Source organism: Callospermophilus lateralis, chromosome 13 (genome assembly GCF_048772815.1).
Source record: "Callospermophilus lateralis isolate mCalLat2 chromosome 13, mCalLat2.hap1, whole genome shotgun sequence".
NCBI lineage: Eukaryota > Metazoa > Chordata > Mammalia > Rodentia > Sciuridae > Callospermophilus > Callospermophilus lateralis.
Window position 1 is genome coordinate 67,828,978 of NC_135317.1, and position 20,394 is coordinate 67,849,371.

Consider the following 20,394-nt stretch of genomic DNA (forward strand, 5'->3'; position numbering starts at 1 on the left):
CTGACTGACATAGATACATTTTGTTTTTTATTTAAAGTGAAATGAAAATGGCGCACTGGGGCTCCAGATACAATCGTTATATTCACCTACATAGGCATGAATCACTAGGCAGTTATTTCAGCTGAAGTTTAAATGTGCTTAGACAACAACAATATCAAATTTTTCTTAGATAGCTGCAGAAAAAATCAGAAATTTGTAAGGACAGAAATAGAATGTAGACACATCGTTCTTTTTCATTCTGAGACTACAGAGGGCCCCTCCTATAGTTAGAGCCACAAGCCTGCAGTATTTCTGAGGAGGTTATGGCATGTAATTTCTGCTTCATCATTTGCCTGCTCTTTCTTCTATCACCACCAAAGGAAATGCATTTAACTCAAACCAAAGACAAGGTTTGGCCTATGCAGATATTTTCATTAAATCGCAGGGAATAAACTTGCCAGTCTCATTTGAAAGTGCTTGTCACTCTGTACTCACCTCCTCCGGTTATTTTCCCTCCTGTAATTCCATTGTAAACAATGGAATTATTGCTTCTACATATCATCCTGTTAAAAATCGTCTTCCCAAATTAAGAGAGATGTTCAAGACTTTTAAAACAAAAGAAAACAACTTATTTAGAACAAATAATGCAACTGCTCCTCCGGCTTAGTCTACCTGTTCATTTAGGCTACTTTTGGACTATGTGTAAGTCACAAGAAAGATTTTCTACCAAGATTTTTGATAAAGAATAGGGACAACATTTAAGTTAGTGTTTTGCAATCGACAAAATACATACAGACAGGCCACCTTAGACATCTGCTGCCTCCTCTCAGGTGAGTTAATATAGTATAAAGATGATTCTTCATGATGCCCCATTATCTTATATGTTCAACCATGTAAAAGGTAAAATTTTCAAAACTTCTGTCTATAAAAATCCATTAAAGATATTATCTTAGGAATTTACAAAACACGTAATAAAATTATCTCCTTCCCCTATGATCTTCCATTTTAATCATAATGCAGTTGCATCGGGGTTTATGTTTTCATAAGGCTTCTCTTTAAATAAATAAAAATATTTGAATAATGTGCACTAAAAGACAAAAATTATATAATCACCCTGCATATATTGTAAAATAGAAAAAAAACATATGAACCTTCCTTCTGAGTATTTAGAAAATTTTAAAACATAAAATCTAGGATGGTTCTGAAGGATGATGATATGGAAGGATATTCCAAGCAAGGAACTAAAAATAACTGTTCAATGGATAATTAAGCAGACTGAATTGACTAAGAAAAGGTGAGCATTGACTCAAAGGCAAAGGAATTTTGGTGCAATTCAATTTAAGTTGTATAGGAAAATATAAAAAGGGATATTGAGATAGAGAGACAAATACATAAATATATAGACCTACTAAGACAGACACCAAAACTGTAAGACCTGATCCCTATTACTAGTGATCTTCATTATGGTAAAAGATGAAAAACAAGCTAAATAAGAAAATCAAAAAGTACAATATAATGTGAGAACTATAGATAGTCACCCCAAAAATTATAGGAGACAGCATTTCTCTTGCTCTGGAATTTTCAGGGAAGATTTCATGAAGTCTACATTACTGAGATGAGAACTTCCAAAACAAAAATTTAGTATCTATTTAGGTTACTAAAAAAAATACACTTATTGGGAAAAGAATATTTAGGAATATAGAAGATTACAAAGGTTATTATTCCTCTTTATGACTTACCCATGACATATATATTTCCCATCAATAGATATAAACACTATTTATTTAACACTAATGTTTTCTATTTACATTTTCCTTTACATAAACAGAATCATACTACCCCTACTGTTCTAATGAAATATTTTTTGTTGATTTGCCTATGCTCTTATATGCTAAGAAAAATCTCACTTTGTGATCATACTAAAAATAATACATCAAGCTGAATGTGGTGGCTCATGCTTGTAATCCTAGCTATTTTAGGAAAATGAGGCAGGAGATAGCAAGTTCAAGGGTTGCCTGGGCAACTTAGCAAGACCTTGTTTCAAAATAAAAATGTCAAAAGTACTAGGGGTGCAGGGTGCTGAATTATAGTGTAGTAGTAGAGCTCAGTGATAGAGTGCTTGCTTAGCATATTTGAGGCTCAGGGTTCAATCTCCAGTACTGGAAAAACAAACAAAATGAGATAATACCAGGTGTTCATTTAAAAAAAAAAACTATCTAATTTATCAACTTTATTTCATAAATCACTAATTTAATATGCCAACCATACCAAATCCTCGTGTGTCATCTACTTCATTTCAGAATTTTGTATTATGTTTAGTTTATGGTAGATGGAATTTTAACAAGCAAAGCCTAGCAAGGAAGACATTTCAGGTGAAAAAAACATAGAATAAGCAAAATTTCCAGCAGTATAGCCTAGGGTTGAAGTAATGGTCAGGTTTGACTAAAGCCAGTACTGCTTATGGGGAAAATTTACATTCCCTCAATGATTTTGGAAGGCTTTAAATATGAGACTAAGGAATTTAGGATTCTATTTAAAGTCAGTGTGAGCCATTGAAGGTTTAAGGGGAAAATTACGAAGCAATGTGATACAGCGGAAAGGGCATGGGATTTGTGTTCAAGTCATGTGGATTCTGCCACTTGTTAGTTATATAACCTTGGACAAATCACTTGCTATCTTATATTCCATTTTTATATAAAACTATGTTGATAAACTTCAGAGATAATTAGCCTCTCAGAATTTTGTAGGAATTAAATGAAATAATACATGTAAAAGTACTGTGTTAAGTTTGAAGCATAATATAATACCCTAGATGTGTTGTCCAAAGCTTTGCTTTAGTAAGCCAAATTTGGCAGTTGTAGATTGTGTTGGTGAACTTTTCTTTGCTGTGACCAAAATACCTGAAGAACAACTTAGAGGAAAATGTTTATCTGAGGCTTATGGTTTCAGAGGTTCAGTCCACGGTCAGCTGACTCCATTGCTCTGGGATAAGAGTAAGGCAGAGCATCAAGGCTAAGAGTATAATGGGAGAGCACTGCTCAGCTCATAGTGGCTGGGTTGCAGAGAGAGAAAGTGAAAGCAGCCATGGGGAAAATGAACCATTCCAGAGCATGCCCTCAGAGACCCATCTCCTCTAGCCATGCCCCGCCTGCCTATAGTTACTACCCAGTTAGTTCACTCAAACTTGAATAGACTGATTAGATTACAATTCTTATAATCTACTTATTTCATCTGTGAGTATTCCTTCATTATTACAGGAGCTTTGGGTAGACACCATATATCTAAACCATAGCATTGTGACCCTGACCTCCAAAAAGGTCAGCCATCTTACGATGCAAAATGCATTTAGTCCACCTCCAAAAGTCTTCATAGTCTTAGCAGTTCTAGCATTGCCCAAAAGTCCAAGTTCAAAATCTCATCTAAGACTCAAGGCAAACTCCTTGACTATGAGCCCCTGTAAAGATCAAAAGCAAGAAGTTACATATATTCAATATACAGTGACACAAAGAGAACACCTATACTCCAAAGGGGAGGAACAGAGGAAAGAATTGATTGGATCAAAACAAGACTGAAATCCAGCTGAGAAAACAAGTTCTGTAGCTCTGAGTCTAGCATCTGGGAAACATGGCAGCAAGAAGTTCTCTCCAAAAAGTTTTGGGCAGCCCCACCCCTTCAGCCTTGCCAGTTGCAATGCTCATGCCCTCACTCTTAGCCTGGTTGTTTCTGCAGCCAGTAGCTCTCCTTGACACACAGTTCATGTTACTGGCATCTCTTAAGTCCTAGGGTCTCCATTTCAGCTTCAGTTTCAACTTCCCAGTTTCATGCATCACCCTTTAAAGTGAAGACCACAGAGATTCTGACCCTGCAGAACTTCTCCTGGCTTCCCATGCCTTCCACTGAAATATTGGTAGAAGCATTCATGAGCCTTTAACTCCAGCATCTTGCATTTCTGAAGTATGAGACCATATGAATTACGTCAAGGTCTGGTGCCAGCTCCAGAAATACCTGGGCCTTCTGGAATTATAGCTGCAGTGGCTTCTGAGTGACAGGATGACTGAAAATAGTGAAACAATTTCCTAGGGCCCCCATAAATAGGGTGCCCCCAGTTTCTTCTCAAGGGAAGTTTTACTTTTTATAACCTTGAGCTTGCAATGAGCATGGTTTTGTCAATATTTGAGATGCCCTCAAGTCATCATTCCTATTGTCTCTGTAGTACTTAGCATATTTTTAGTGGCTGTAATCTCTTCAACAATCACATCTTCCTTAACCCTGGTTTTACACACACAAGTTTTAAATTCCTTCTGCTCTGCTTTTTACTCCTGATTCTCACAGTAACCCTGGATAAAAGCTGATAGTAATATCCAAGCCACTGCCTGAATACTGTGCTGCCTTGAAATTTCCTCTGCCAGATTAATTAGTCCATTGCCTTTAAATTTGGCCTCACACAATGTCTCAGGAAATGGGGAAAATTTAGACAAATTTTTTGTCAGAACATAACACAAATGGCCTTTAGTTTAATTCCCAATAGAGTCTTCATTCCCCCCACACACACACACACACCGAAACCTCATGAGCACAGTCTTTACTTTCCACATTCCTATTGGCATTCTGGTCTTCTGCTCGCCCACCGGAATTGTCCATTGAGCTCTGCTTACAACATTCTAAGGCTTCTTCACCCTGCATCTCCAAAGTTTTCCAAATTCCTCCTACAAACCAGTTCCAAAGGTTTCTGATCCACATGTTCATGTTAGTCATAGCAACAACCCCACTTCCCACTATCAATTTCTGTTAGCTTTTCATCACTGTGAACAAAATATCTGACAAGAACATCTTAGAGAAGTAAATGTTTATTTGGGGCTTATAGTTTCAGAGGTTCAGTTTATGGTTGGCTGACTCCATTGCTTTGGGCCCAGTGTGAGGCAGAACACCACGATAGAAAGCATCAATTAAGAAAAGATGCACACTTCATAGCAGCTAGAAAGTAGAAAGAGAGAAGGAAAAGGATCACAGCAAGGATGGTCTTTCCAAGGCATTCTCACAATGACCCACCTCCTCTAGCCACACATCACCTGACAGTTACACCCAGGTCCATTCAAATTAGGATGGACTGACTAGGCTATAGCTCTCATAATCTAATCATTTTACCTCTGAATATTTCTGCATTAACACAGAAGTTTAGATGGACACCTCATATCCAAACCATTATAATATATAATGATATATATATCAAGGAAAGAAAGGGGTTCTTGATAATAACAGATTAAAAAAAACATATTGCACAATACTATACTAGTATGAGTCTGTTTTTCTTTAAGTATATAAGTTTCTTTACATTTATATGTTTGTGAAAAAATGTCTAAATAATTAAACACCAAAATAATATTAATAGTGCTTATCTCCAAAGAACAGGTTAGGGAAGCTTCTTTCAAATACTTCTGTTGTTCATCTTTATCTTCTAATTAACTTTTCTTCCATCATACTGGGGATGGAACCCAGGGATGTTCTATGATTGAGCTACATCTTTAGTCCTTTTTTGTTGTTTGTTTGTTTTTAATTTGAGACAGTGTTATCATTTTGCCCAGACTGGCCTCAAACTTGCAATCCTCCTGCCTCAGTTTCCCAAGTTGGTGGGATTAGAGTCATGTGCCACCACCCCTGGCTGTAATTAATTTTTACAATTGATATATTACATGGCATAGTAAAAGGCAACATAGTAACTTATAGTGAATCCAGATACAAATCTATCATCACCCTCCTTATAATTTTTTCATTTCCTTCTTTGTATGAACATCATCATCATTTTCTGTAAGAATTGAGGTATGATCAGGAAAGAAAAGCCACACAAGTTTCATTATCAGAAAGAATTTAATGTAAGCAATTAGTAGCAACTGGTTACATATCTATTAACTAGGTAACAAAGAATTAAAAGGAAAACTGTGGTATCATTACAGAGGCAGCTGCAAGAAACAGCTGACAACTTTAGGACTAAAGGAACAAAGGGAAGTAGTTAGTATCATTAAAACTTAGGAATTTAGGAGAGGGAGCCTGGGACCAGGATGTCTGAGGAGGAGGGGAAGGCCTTACTGTTGGTGCAGATATCTGGGTGGGGGAGAAAGCATGAAATGGAGTTGGCTTTCCTAGCATAGAAAAAAAAAAAAAATGCCTACTGGGAACATCTGCTCCTAGTGGAGGGGAAAGGAATGACTTCTTGCAAGGTGAAGAGTCCTTGATGGGGAGATGTTCACATTAACAGTTACCAAACAAAGCAAATAGGAAGGAGCCAGTTTCTTTACCTTTTCAGCTTCCCGATCACTCTCTGATGCTAGCCTGTTGACAGAGCCCAACATACAGGCAGCTGGCAAAGTCAAAATGAAGATCTCAAGGTTTCAGCTTCAAAATCATAAAAACCAAATATGGAAGGATAGGTTTAAGTGTAAGGAAGAAGCCAATGAAAAACATTTTTAGAGAAAGTAGTGTTGGCCATAAAGTTTTAAAAAGTGAGTTGGAGTCAACCTACAGAAAGGAGAATTGGAAAGAGCATGAAAAGAAGCTTCGCAAAAAGAATTATCAGCTGCCAAAGCCATGGAAGCATGAAATATCATGGAATACAAGGGAACCATAAGCAGCACTTGATTATGACCAGAATATTAAATGGGAATAGAAATTTCAGGAGGTAATCCTGAATGATAAGCATAGGCCAGTTACATGGAAAGTCTCAAAAATTTTCAAAAAAGATAGTCTTTAAGTTTGGGGAATTTGATGTCTCTTCCCCCTGATGCCAGAACATCCACTCACACCACAAAGCTTGGAGATTCCACCTTCACAAAGCATTTTGTAAATCATGCATGTTTCCATTTCTTCTACCATTAATCTAGTTCAGGATCTGCATGTATTCTCATGTGGATTGTTGGAATGATCACCCTGTTCAGTGTCGCTTTTCCTTAACTGCCAGAAGTCTCCCTGAGCACAACTTTGAACATCCTCACTATAACTTCATTTGTGTCATGCACTACATTTTGCCCAATGGTTTGCATGTGCATTACTGCACCTGATTTAATTTTTACAAGAATTCTGGAAGGTTGGCTTTGTACTATGAGGTGATTAACTCCTGTTTACAAAATGAAATGGAAACTAGAGAACAAGGCTAGTTTGTTCAAGATCATCAAACTAAGTGGCAGAGCCAAGACCTATTCCCTGTCTCCTCTTTCTACAGGTATTTCTGCCTTTTTATTTAAATTCAGCGTATGTTTAATATTCTTCGTGGGGTGAGAGTAGCAGTTTCACAATCTTAAAATTGTTATAGGAAATGCATTGGGTTCTAGGATTTTGTTTTAATTGCTCTTGAAGATAAGCAGTGATGTTGCTGAGGGTGTACAGAACTCCCACACTGAAATGACATAATTTTGAATGCCTTCTAAAACATATAGTTCCCAGTTTTCATGCTTTTTAAAATTTCCCTTAGTGTTAGGCAATATTAAATTAACTCCAGTTGGAATAATACATTACTGAAGCATCTCCCAAATCAGCATAAGCAAAAAAGAACCATTTGACTATTCAGAGAGCTCTGAAAATGTGATTCATCTAAACACAGGAATATTTAGAAGGAAACACTTCCAGTTAAATAACTAGTTGAATCCTAAATCTTAGGTGGATTAGGAATAATTGTGGTCTACTCAACCACTTCTGTTCGAGGTTCATTCAGACATAAGGAGAGTGTGTTTCCTAGCCCACAGATGGGACATTTCCCCTCCATGATGTTAATTTATTAAGCATTCAGTACTGACAGATACTTGAGAAGGCTGCATCCTTTAATTGTTTTGATGGATAAACTTGAGGCTAACTTTCCACTTAATCTCTTAAGTACTAGAGATTTTAAAAATTCATACTCTCAGGCAAAATTTTTAAGAATACCAGCTGTATGAAAACCACGGTTACATCTCAACCTGGAAATCCAGGAGAATTTAATAAAAATTAATTGAATTGTCATAGTAAGGCTAAAGTAAGACAAAATAGAAAATGTTATATCCCCATAGATCTTTATAGGTTTGTTTGCTATCTTATATTCCTGGCAAACACGTGTTTTTTTATAAATCACAGAGAGAAGTCCTTGGCTATGAGCCCTGGGGTTCTCATTAGAATGAATCCCTCCCAATGACACACCTGGTACCTGAGATCTGCAGCAAGTACAAAGGCCAAACTCTGCAAAACTACATGGAGTGCAGAATCTGGTCTGCACGTGGTAGCTGGTAATAATGAGGTGGTTTGCCGAACTGTAATTGCAGGTCACTGAGTGGGATCCATGAAGCCTCTGTGACTTCCAGCAGGCTTGTCATTGCTCATACTTAGGTCATAGTGATTTATCAACTTGAGAATCATCAAATTCCCAAAGCTAAACATTGTACATATCCTTCCTTTTTGTGAAAGGTACCGTGTTGTACTTCATCTTAATCACCCTTTAGGTTTTGATGGAACTAGTTAATCTGATATGGCAGCATGTACATTTTCCAGCATCTGAAGAGCATGTTAATTAAATACTCCTAACAGCCTGGAAAATAAAGTCAATTAAAAGTGAGCTGAAATAAGAGGATCCATCTCAACAATAAATATTTATAACAATAAATATAACATCCTTCCTCAACCTAGATTTCTACCCTAACAGGACATAAGAGTTGATAAAGATGAGGCAGAGGTACAGTAAATTCATGAAGTTATATGGCTTTTAGCCATTCATTTGGAAAAAAAATATATACTGAACACTTACTGGGCTCAGGTGATGAGATTACAGACGAAAGATGATTCTGCAGGAACTTCTCTGTCAGATCTGCATCATGATTTTATATCCCGATGAGCAAAGAAGTGTTTTCAAGGAAATACCAGATATTTGGGGCCATCATAAAAAATTGACATTTCTATTACTTTGATGTTTAATACTTTGTATATTCAGTACCTAAAAAATAGGCACAGACTAGTTTGGATATTTAGTTCAGTTTGGATGTTTAGTTCCAAAGATGAAACTAAATAATCTCATTCTCAGGCAGTTGAAAGAATATTTTTAGCATACTCTGAATTTTAATAGGTTTTCAAGGAGACATCAAAAAGTTGCCTTTTTCCCTTTAAATTTCTCTAACTTGAATTTCTATTATTTTACTTATCATGGTATTTTTATTAATTTGCATGCAGCTTATCTCCTTCACTTAGCTACATGCTCCTTCAGGTACAGGATGCTCATCTAAGTATCCCTGAGACAAGGTATTGTATGTAAGTGCTTAATAAGGTTTATTAATATATAATAACAATAAATATAACGATAAACAATAAGAAATAGTGGCCTTACTTGGAAAGGTCAGTAAGTATGGTTTAATTAAAGAATAGAAGATTCAAAGGGAGAGAAAATAAATGACATGTGGGATATGAGTTCAAAACACTTTTTCAACCACCCTAGAAACAAATGCAAAATTGCATGTGCTTGGTAAAAAAGTAAGAGCTATAGATTTCCCTTGGTGATTCCTCATCTTCTGGCAGGCTAGCCTGGGCTTTTTCATATGGCCAACAGCAGCAAGAGGGCCAGCCTCAATGTGCAAATACCTTTCCAGTCTCTGTAGTCAACACATTTGTTGCTGTCCTATTAGTCAAAGTCATATGGCCAAACTCAAATTGCAAAAGGCATGAATACAGAAAAACTTAAACAAATTGGAACCCTTACTGCAGACCACCTACTACAAAAATGTGAAGATTCCCAATAATATTTACCTCTAATGATTGTATATCATATGGTTCCAGTTGTGCAAAAACTAAAACCCTAGTGTAACTGCATAACTGCATATGCACATGCACGCATACACAAACATGCAAAATACATAGAAATTGGTTAATAATACTTAACCTATATTTCTGTATTTTCAAAATTTAAAAATACTATGTGTATTTCCTGGTGTGTGATTTTTTTGAAAGAAAGAAGTCTAAAAGGTAATAGAACAAAATATGATTATGGATGATGTTTTACTATTTTGTATTTTCCACACATGTTCCATTAATTATATGTACTTTTGTAAGGAATCAAATATGTATATAAAGATATGCACACACACATATATACACCACATATTATGTCAACTGTATTAAGAAAATGATATTGAGTCAGGTCTCTGATGTACTCTTCTACTTGCTCTTTCTTCATCATGACATCATGAAGGAGGAGTTGAAAAGTTAAGGTGATAAATTCTTCCACAAGGTAATTTCTTACTCTACAAACCTTGTTTTGAAGTATGCATCTGTCACTAGTTGCTTGCTTGCTTTCTTTTTAGACGTCCTGCTGGCATGGAAGAGGAGTCTCTTTTGTTTGTCTGGTCAGCAGGAGCCCTAGAATTTACTGATGCAGAGACTCTGAGGCCTTTCACACTCTATGAATACCGGGTCAGAGCCCACAACTCCAGGGGCTCAGTGGACAGTCCATGGGCATCTGCACGGACTCTGGAAGCCCCACCACAATCTTTGCCAGCTCCTTGGGTCCAAGCCACAAGTGCTCATTCCGTTCTGCTGAATTGGACAGAGCCAGAATCTCCCAATGGCATTATCTCCCTCTACCGTGTGGTCTACCAAGAGAGACCAGATGATCCGATATTTAGCAGCTCTTCTATGCATGCTTTCACAGTGCCGGTAAGAACTTGGAAAAAATGACCAGTACTCAGATTATACAGTTAATATGTTGAAATTCACTTTCTTATCCTGCTTGTCATTTTTTTCTTTGCTTAGAGTTTAAATATATTTTTAAAAATTTACATATGAAAAGAAGCAATGTGGTCACAAGGATAAGATACCGAATTGAGTTTGAGAAATACTAGAGCCTCGTGTGTAGACCACAACTAATTTGTATTACTACCAGCAAATAAATGAAGCTCTCTTTGCCTGATTACCATTTGCACATCCATTAAATGGGATAATTCAGTGTGTCCTTCTATATCTCATAGGAATAAGGTTAAGATAAAATTAGCCAAAATATTTAATTTTCTACTTCCTCCAAGAGCTACTTACATACAGGTGTGTATATGTATACATATACATCATTTTATACATACATACAAACACATATATATATACCATGAAGGTCACATACAGTATAACAGTATAAAAGGCACATGTATAAAATATACATACAGTATAAAAAGCACATGCTTCTACAAAGCAATCTGGCCTTTGTATGATTTTATTTGGGTCAGACCTCCTCTGATACATAAAACAATTTACTTCAGTTTACTTGTTATCTCCTGAGAGCTTTCTTTATGCTGGGTGTACCCAGATAGTCTACGAGAGGCACAGAAACACTATAGTCCTTGTCTCAGCATTCTATTTTACAATAGTAGAAAGATGAGAATTCCGTATGAGAAAAAAAAATTAAAATGATGAATTATATGTAATGTCCATTACACTGGGACTTAGATCCCAAACTCCACCACCTAATATGACTAAAAAATAATAGTCATAAACCACAATACAAGAGAAAATAATATCAAATACCAAAAGTGTTAGTCAATAAATGCTCCAGGAAGTCTGCAGGAAGCCCTCGGAGAAGATTAAATGTTATGATCTTAAGACTTGAACATAGTTTTCAAAATGCGCCAAGACACTATTAAATATGAAAAACCCGTATAAATAAGATCAGAATGAACAGACAGCATAAAGCATTATTTTAAAAAAAACAAACTATGTTTATATCCTTCACGTCTGGAAAGCCCAATATACATGATATTTGTACAGCATAATCTTTATCAAAATACTTAAATAATACTCAGCAAATATACTTTAATGAAATTCAAGAATACTCTTTTAAAATTGCAAGTTTGAAGATAATACTTTCTCACCATCCTTATGTTTAATTTTCTCATATGATTAAAAAAAATAAACAACATGTGAGTAAAGTAACAATATTAGAAAAATTTTTATTTTTATCAGAATTGATACTTTTTCTATTTCATACTAAATTATCTTTATATACAAGATCTTTCAAATTACATCTTCTAGGTGCTTTATTATAAGCTTTAGATTCAGTGTTATTTTCTTTCTTTTTTTTTTTTTTGCACAAATGGAGCACGACTTTTCATTTCTCTGATTGTACATGATGTAGAGTCACACCATTCATAAAATCATACCCATACATAGGGTAATAATGTCCATCTCATTTCACCATCTTTCCCACCCCAACCGTATTTTCCTCCCCTCCCTCCCCCCCTCCCCTCTGCCCAATACAAAGGTCCTCCATTCTTCCCTTGCCCTCCCCACCACCCCCATTATGAATCAGCATCCACTTACCAGAGAAAACATTTGGCCTTTGTGTTGGGGGCTTAGCTTACTTCGCTTAGCATGATATTCTCCAACTCCATCCATTTACCTACAAGTGCCATAATTTCATTTATAGCAGTGTTTTTAGTGTAGAGATTTTTTTTTCAGCTGATGTCATCCATGGGGAAATTTGTCATTTTTTACTATGTCCATAGAACTTATATTCTAAACTTTCAACTTAGAGTAAAACTTTTCATGAGCGTGCTAAAACACTCTTGATAATAGCTTTCTGAATGAGGTATCTTATTTTAAATAGGCTTTTATTGAAAGAACCAGTATTGACATAATTTTAAATCTCTGATCTTTCAAAATATGACTTTTAGGAATATAAGCCTAATCTTTTAATTCCCCAAACAGTTCTACAGAAATATCCTTTTGGAATACTCTTCTTCAGAGCTAGTTTTGTATTCAAACACATTATTTAAACTATCTGATGAATCTATGAACTTCATTCTTTATTTACTTTTCTAAGCTCTAATTTTATAATGCCAAAAATTTCCTGAAAAAGAGGCAAGCCTGTGACCCTTAGCCATAGGCTATATTCGGTACTTTGCACATGGACTTCTCCTGACATATTGTCTATTTTTTTCCTAAAGATTACTCCTTGTAAGGCCACAAATAATCAGAATATATAGGAATAGCATTCCTCTATGTTATTTTGAATTTGTATGTATGTTCCAAGTGATCCCCCAAAATCTGGCCTTTGGTCTGAGAACCCCCAGAGAAGGTTTCATTAGATTCAGCAGGGCGGTCCCATCTGAGCTTCTCAAACAACCAAGGACATCTTCTACAAAGCAATCTGGCCAAGTGTTCCAACATTTTGATCACCAGGCCAAGTACTCTGGGCATCAGGCTACTATGACTTTTTATAGACTGATATCCTTGAAAGAGGTCATCAGGAAAGTAGATCACTATCTCTGAGTTTGTTCTATTCCTACATTTCCTACATAGAAATGGTGTTCAACCCTTTAAGAAAGACAAAGAAGAAGGATCTACTTTTTATCCACCATCCTTCACTCTTCACCAGCAGAGAATGTTCCTTTGATTCTAACCAAATCCCTCTCCTGTAATTTCAATCCATCTCTTTCTGTTCAGAACAGCATAAGTTCTCTACACTAGTGCAATGGACCTTTAGGGTCAAGAAAAAAATTATTGATGATTCAATCAAATTTGGCAAATTGTCATTGAGAGCTATATTCAATATGTCAATACTCAGTACTATGTTCAACTGTAATGTCAAGGCCTACTATAAGACTGGGATCTTGGGTGAACAGCAACTGTGGGTGAAGATGGGTAATTGAGTCTGAGTCACAGGTTAATACTGTTGGGCATTTGGGGTTTCTAAGCTTCTTGTTTCTTTCTGTTGCTTGTGTTTAGATAACTTCATTTTAAATCTCTCTCTAAGAACCTTCCTGGATCTACTTACAACATCTCTAATTCCTACCTCAGTTAAACATCACCATCTTCTTCCCTTCCTGTGCCTGCCTGAGAAAACTATTCACATTTTTGTCTATTGTCCACTCTGGCTGAAATTCTCCAGAGCAAAGGAAAACCACATTAGCTCTTACTGAGGCACAGAGTTCTTCCCCACAAGTTGCAGGATTGCAGTCAATCCACAGACTTTCAACAGATGATGCTAATGCTGCTCATTTAGACCTTTGTTTATTGGGATCCCATCTCTTCACAAGGGCCCACCAATAAATTGCCCATGGTATGGAGCCATCACTAGCTTGTCCCAAGGTCCCCCCAGAGTTGTTTATAGACAGGTGGATGTTGCTGGGAGAGCCACATAAAACAGGTGCAATGCAGGCGTGAATCCTGCTAGTGGTGGCAGTGGATGGAGAACTGGCAGTGGGGGCCCTCCATGGGGGTGAGGAGCGTATGTGTTGGCAGGAGCAGTGGCAGCAGCAGCAGAGGCAGCAGGAGAGGAGAAATGGAAAGAGTGTGGGTTTTAATGCATCACTAGCTTCTCTCCCAATCTCATGAAAAGCCATCTCCCTTTGGGTCTAAGTAGGTTCTCCTAAAGACACAGATATCAAGATTCCTAGGGGCTCTTCAGACTAATACCCTTCAGTACTGAAAACAAGCTTTAGTTAGAAGTCCTTAAACTCCTTTCCCAATTAGCTCTGTGATGAATTGTGCAGTGTCAAGAGAGAAACTGCATTTAGCCTTGCTTGGCATGCAAGAGTTCCATGGTGGTGTTTACAGGGAACACTCCTGGCGAGGTTGGCGATACTGCTACCACCATTCGGGTTTGTTTGCTTTTTCTCACTGGCACCTGCCACCATGCTGGCAGAAAGAACTTGGTATTTAAAGGCAAAGGGTGGTTTACCTGTTAGTCTGTGCTCTGAGTATATCCCTGCTTGCCCCACAGGTTTAAAAAACATCAATCTCAGAGCATACATTTGCCCAGTACCTTGAAAGATAGATGGTACTTCACTCTGTGTGTAGAATCAAGCATAAGGAGCTGAGGGGTAAGCAAATTATATGGGTCACTAAAAGTTGGCTTCTATTCTGGGAATAAAATCCAGAAATACAAACTCTAGTTTCTAGATTCTAGTTGCCAAACTCCCTTCTCCAATGTCAAGGAGGAGGTATTAAAATTTTCCTCATGTAGTTGTTTTAAATCGCTTTACCATTGACTATCTGTATGGCAAAAAAAAAAAAAAAATTATGAGATACATTATAATTGACATATGATGAGAGTTTGGGAATAAGTTGATGAATTCATTTTAGTCCTCTTTTTATTTTGGCTTTTATAACATAAAACATTATTGTTCTTTACATGTAATCTTAAATTGATTGCAGCTCTTAAAATTTCCTGGTTCTTAACCCTCCCTATTTATTAAGCAACAGAAACACTCAAGGTGGTGAAGACCTATGAAAAGATTCCTTTGGTGACTACCTTTTCTTATGTGAAGAAAACTTTGATAATGAAAACGATTTTACCATATTTTTGTGTCTGCTTTATATACAGAAATTTTTCATATTTTATGAAATAATTGTATTGTTTTTATATAAAAGATACAATATATAGATGGGTAAATGTCACATAAAATAATGAATACATGCCACAACTCGTTTTTTTTTATGGTAAAGATGTATGTGGTTTGACATTAGCTTTTCATTTATTAGCCTTACAGGAGCTTTATCCCTTTTTCATAATAATATCCTGACAGTCATAAACACTCTTGGGGAATCTACTTTTTGCTCAATATTATTGGAAATGAAAACCATATGTCTTCTTGAACTCCATACAACTACTTCTTTGAAAGAGTTTTGTTTCTCCCCATCACTTTTTCCCAACAAGTTCCTTCAGAACTCCCTTGATTATGGTTGATCATGTCTAAGGCAGCTCCCAGTCATTTTCAAATCACAAGGACCCATCAATTTTGGAAATAAAGACTTTTTTCAATCTTGTCTAAATATAAGACTGACTTGTAGAATCTGTAGTGAAAGAAGAGAGGAGATGATCTTTTACTTTTTTTCCTTTTGTTCATTTTTCTCTTATGGAGTTCCCCCAAGATCATGGCAAAAAGAGAATTTGACAAAAATGAGCAGAGCCTTGCTCAGTAATGATGTTCTCATCCATTCACCACTGTCTTTTGTGGTGCAGGTGCCCCATGGAGTTTTCCTTTTGAGTTATGTAGAGGTCTCTGTAGAAAATTCCATGCCTCACAGTTCCCTGATACAGGCAATATATTCCAGCTAATTGCATGCATTCCTTTCTGTTATTGCCCTATTGGTCCCCTACACAACCTCTCTTATTTCTCAAGAAACCAATAGCAGGTCTTGACACATTGATAAAACCTGTTCCTTTCTTGGCATTCATTAAACCTACAGAAAACTTGTTTTAATGAAATTATAGCTTGTCCAGTACAATTTTCTGTACTGGACCAGTCATCTGGATGAGATCCAGCTAGATTCCCAACTTCAGAACTCATTGAATTAAAAAAAAGCATATATCAGTTTCTAGGTTTGGCCGTGATACTCAAATCCTGGCATCACTTAAGAAATCAGAGGTTCCTTCTCCACCCTAAGAGCTGCTCAGTAGTTGCCCTAGGAGTTTTGTCAGCTTAATAAGAAATCTCCTGCCAAGAGGAAACTGTCCATCTCACTTTTCTGCGACACTTCCAATTTCTTCAAGTGGTTCTCTTGGATAACCTCATAGGCCTTGAAATGGGCATGTGGAGAATCCCTTTTCCCTCCCCCAAGAAGGAAGGGGAAAGCCAAGGATCTCACTCCTCCACTGAATTATCCTCTTTGATTTGCTTTTCATCAGCTTCTTTTATATAGGTTGTTTTATACAGATCTTCAGATGAAAATGAGGCTTGAAGATATCAGATTGATTCTTTCTATACATCCTGCAGGAATTTGTCTTACAGTCCTATTAGAGTCACTTGAAGTCTAGCCTATTCTTACTATTTCTTCATACAGTCCCATTTCACATTCTATTAAATATCAAAATAGCCCCCATCATCTCTCTAGTTGCTCAAGCCAGATCATCTTTGAGTCCTCTCTCTTCCCTCCTTCCAGGTCAAGTCCTATCAATTCTACTTCTAAACTCTATCTTGATTCCTTCATTTTGAAGACCAGTTAGGATCTTCACAAATATAATTTCCTCCACCTAGAATTATCATGTCCCTACATTTCATCTGTCTTCCTTTTTACTCTCCAAGTCTGAACCTTATGTATCTCATAGGGCGATTGCAATAAAGCAAACTGTAAAGCTTGAAAAATGGAGACTTGGATGAATAAATTAGCAAATACAGATAAATTTCTGGTTTGTAGAAAGTAACCATATCAACTTGGTCATGAGTGAAAAACCCTCTTTTATATATTTTAAGGGTTCTTTACCTTGCAACAAAATTCAGACCTTGCAAATCGGAATGTTTCCTAATACCACACTAGCAATTTCCAGGTAATTTCCCAAGTACTAGATTGAGTTCTGATTTTAGTTCTGTTTCCTTTCTGGGTTTCCTGGAGTAAGAACATGCTTTTTGGTCTCCTGAGGTTTAGTACTGTCCCATGTTCCTTGCCACCACAGTAACTTATGCCTTCAATTCTGAGAGTTCTCCTCAGGATATTTCCACCCTACATACAGCTCTGATCACCTGTCATAGCAATCATAGGACCCTGCCCCTTCCCTTAGATCTGGGATCCTATCAACTGTAAGGTGAGGTCTTTCAGTCTCTCACGCACACACAAACACACACTTTCCAAATCACAGAAGCAGATGCTACCGATTTGGCATCTGCCAACTTCAACAATGCCAAATTGCAAGCTTTCAGTACATGAGTTGGTCAGGGGACTCTTTGACCTTTGGGCCAAGTATGTTGCTGGATTTTTTTTTTTTTTTAACCTCTAAAAGAGTTACAAGAAAACCCAATTTAGACACTCAGGAATCCCAAGGATCTTTGTCAAAAATGTATATAAAAGTAAAATGAAGTAGTCCACATACTAACAGGCCCAGTCCATAAATTCAGAATATATGCCATTTAGCAAAGACAGCAAGCTGTAAATGGCAGTGAAGGGCAGAAGTTAACTGGGCTACTCTGCTCTTGTCACAAGTGGAGAGTAGCCACTACCTGAGACAAGATGGCTTCCCCCAAAGTACCCTATTACAGCCAAGAGATCACATCCTTCGCTCTGCAAGGGCTTATGGGTGAGGGGGAATCATACACAGATGACCAATTTTTTTATGGTTCACAGACGATCAAAGTGAAATTCAGCAGCTGTTCAGGACAAGTGACCACTGTAACGGCTGTAATATAACCTACTAAATAGAGAGGGAATTGCATTAGAGCAAGAGGTTAGCTGTGATTATCGGCAGGTGAGTGCTTTATTGAAGTTGAAAGACCATTAACATTGATAGAGTAATTATTTCAACTTGAAAGTAATTACCTTGATGGGTGATAACTTCTCTAGTGTTCCCAGATTTGATTGGGCCAAACAATTGTGAGCTCCTGAAGCCTAGAAAAATATTACAACAATACTGTGATTTTTAAATTACTGAAACCACTGTTGGAATATTCTAATTATGCCGAACAGTGAAAAGATTTTGCCTTACACAAGCTAGTGACCTCTCATGTAGAGAGAGACATTTGCTTTTTAATCCAAATGCAATGACCCACACCCACCACCTGTGAACACATGTGTGATAGGCTTGCAAATGAATCTTTTTATCTCGATACAATTTTTAAGGTGAAACATCTTGTTAGTGCTTTACCTGGATATTACTAAGCTGAAACTGCTAACATCATTGATCATATCTATGAACTGGGAGAACCCAGAATAGGGGCTATTTCCTGTGTTTGTCACAGAGGGTCTTAATTATTTTGATGTAACACTGCACCCGTGAAAACATTAGATTGCATGTATTGGGAATTCCAAATTTTAGATATTATATGGTTATGTAATTCAGTTGTTTAAGTAGCTTTCTTGCCTAATGTCATTCAACTCTGCTACAAACCACTCCATTCTGGGCATTTTGTTTATCTACATTGGACATCAACAGACTAAAAGAAAGTTGAAAACCTGAGTTATTGCTTCTTTGAAATATCATGAAAATGTGAACATTGCATTATTTGCAACTGAGGACTTAGACATATATGATCTAATTTCATGATCAAGATCAAGAAACATCATAGGGTTTGTCCCATGATCAGTTAGTTGCTCACTATAGTTCTTTTTAGAATCTATTGTGCCCAGAAACTACATAGATACAAAGAAAAAATAGTCTCTTCTCTCTGAGACTCCTGGTATGGTTGTAAAAATTAGACTAATTATCATATACTAAGGAATTATTTGGTCATGCATAAACATTTGTTGTGTTCATATATACTTAAAAGAACCAAAGAGAACCTCAACTCATAACCCCAATTCCAAACCTGTACTCGTCCTACAGGACCACAGACCATTGACAGGACAAACACAGGCATCATGATTCTTAGTCATGCTGTCAGAGAAGATGAATGTGACATCACCTTAAAGTTCCTGGATGATTCCTTAGGCTTTTCTATCATCTTGGCAGGGTATGACCAGATGATCAGCCAATGAATGACTATCTTTTTGGCAGCAGTTTCCAGTTTTTTCTAATCAAAACCACAAGCTCTCCTAGGGACAAAACAGGTTTCCACCTGTTGTCTAAGAGCCAATAAGGTAATGGGTTTTCCCAAACAGGTAATGGGTTTCCTCCATCTCCCCATTTTGGCTCAGAGTTCTCCATCAACAAAGTCATTGCATCTCTCGTTTGGGATAAATCAAAGAGCCAAAGTCCCTACCAAGCCAAAAGAGATGTGCTTAACTAAAAACTAAAATAACTGGCTTGAATTTGGTAAGAGAGTAGGGGTTTGAAATGAAAGCATGCCACTTGAGAAAGTGATATGAATTTACGAAGTAAATTTTAAATCTTGCCATCAAGCCAACCAAAGAGAAAAGAAACCCGACTGATCTGACATCACGTTGAACCTCTTTGCATAGCAGGTTCACCTGTGCCAGGCCCAGCCAGGATGATGATCCTACTAAGGAGCCCCTTAGGTACTCTGAATTTAAAATAAGTGTAATAACTCATTTTTAAACATCTTATATGCTACTTGGATTATTAAATATTCACATTACAAAATCAGAGAGTTTTAATCCATTCAAAAAGATGGATTGTCTAAATCTGAAAGATAATGGTCACGTCTAGATAGTAAAATTACAGTATATTTTTAACGGATGTAAATGTTACTTTTTGACAAGACACAAGTAATGAATTTTATCGTATAAGTTCCTATTGGGTGATTATGATACAGAGTTTTATTTTTGCTAAAGCAATTACTAATGTCATGGCTGGATACCTGTGCCCATTAGTGGCTGGTTCTGTGTTTTTTTAGGATGGTTATTGATCTCTTGCTGAGCTGAGATTCAGGTTTTATGCCAGATAGCTTGATTAATGGGTTGGTTTCTATAAGTGGACTGAATGGGGATAGAAAGCAGGGGCAGTCTGCTCTGCCAACCCCAAATCCGTCAAGATGCATAGCTCATTATGAAACAGTTATCAAGGATACATGAAAAATTAATTGGGCTCAGTTTGAT

General features: G+C 36.9%; 1 protein-coding gene across 3 annotated transcripts in view; it reads left to right on the forward strand.

Moving 5' to 3' along the window:
- Ush2a (usherin) overlaps positions 1–20,394 on the forward strand; it is a 724,044-nt gene that overhangs the window by 620,470 nt on the left and 83,180 nt on the right. For all 3 annotated transcript variants that reach the window (XM_076831652.1, XM_076831654.1, XM_076831653.1), the window contains one exon: positions 10,284–10,635. In XM_076831652.1, the coding sequence (XP_076687767.1) occupies positions 10,284–10,635 (352 nt within the window). The remainder of the gene's footprint in view (positions 1–10,283; positions 10,636–20,394) is intronic.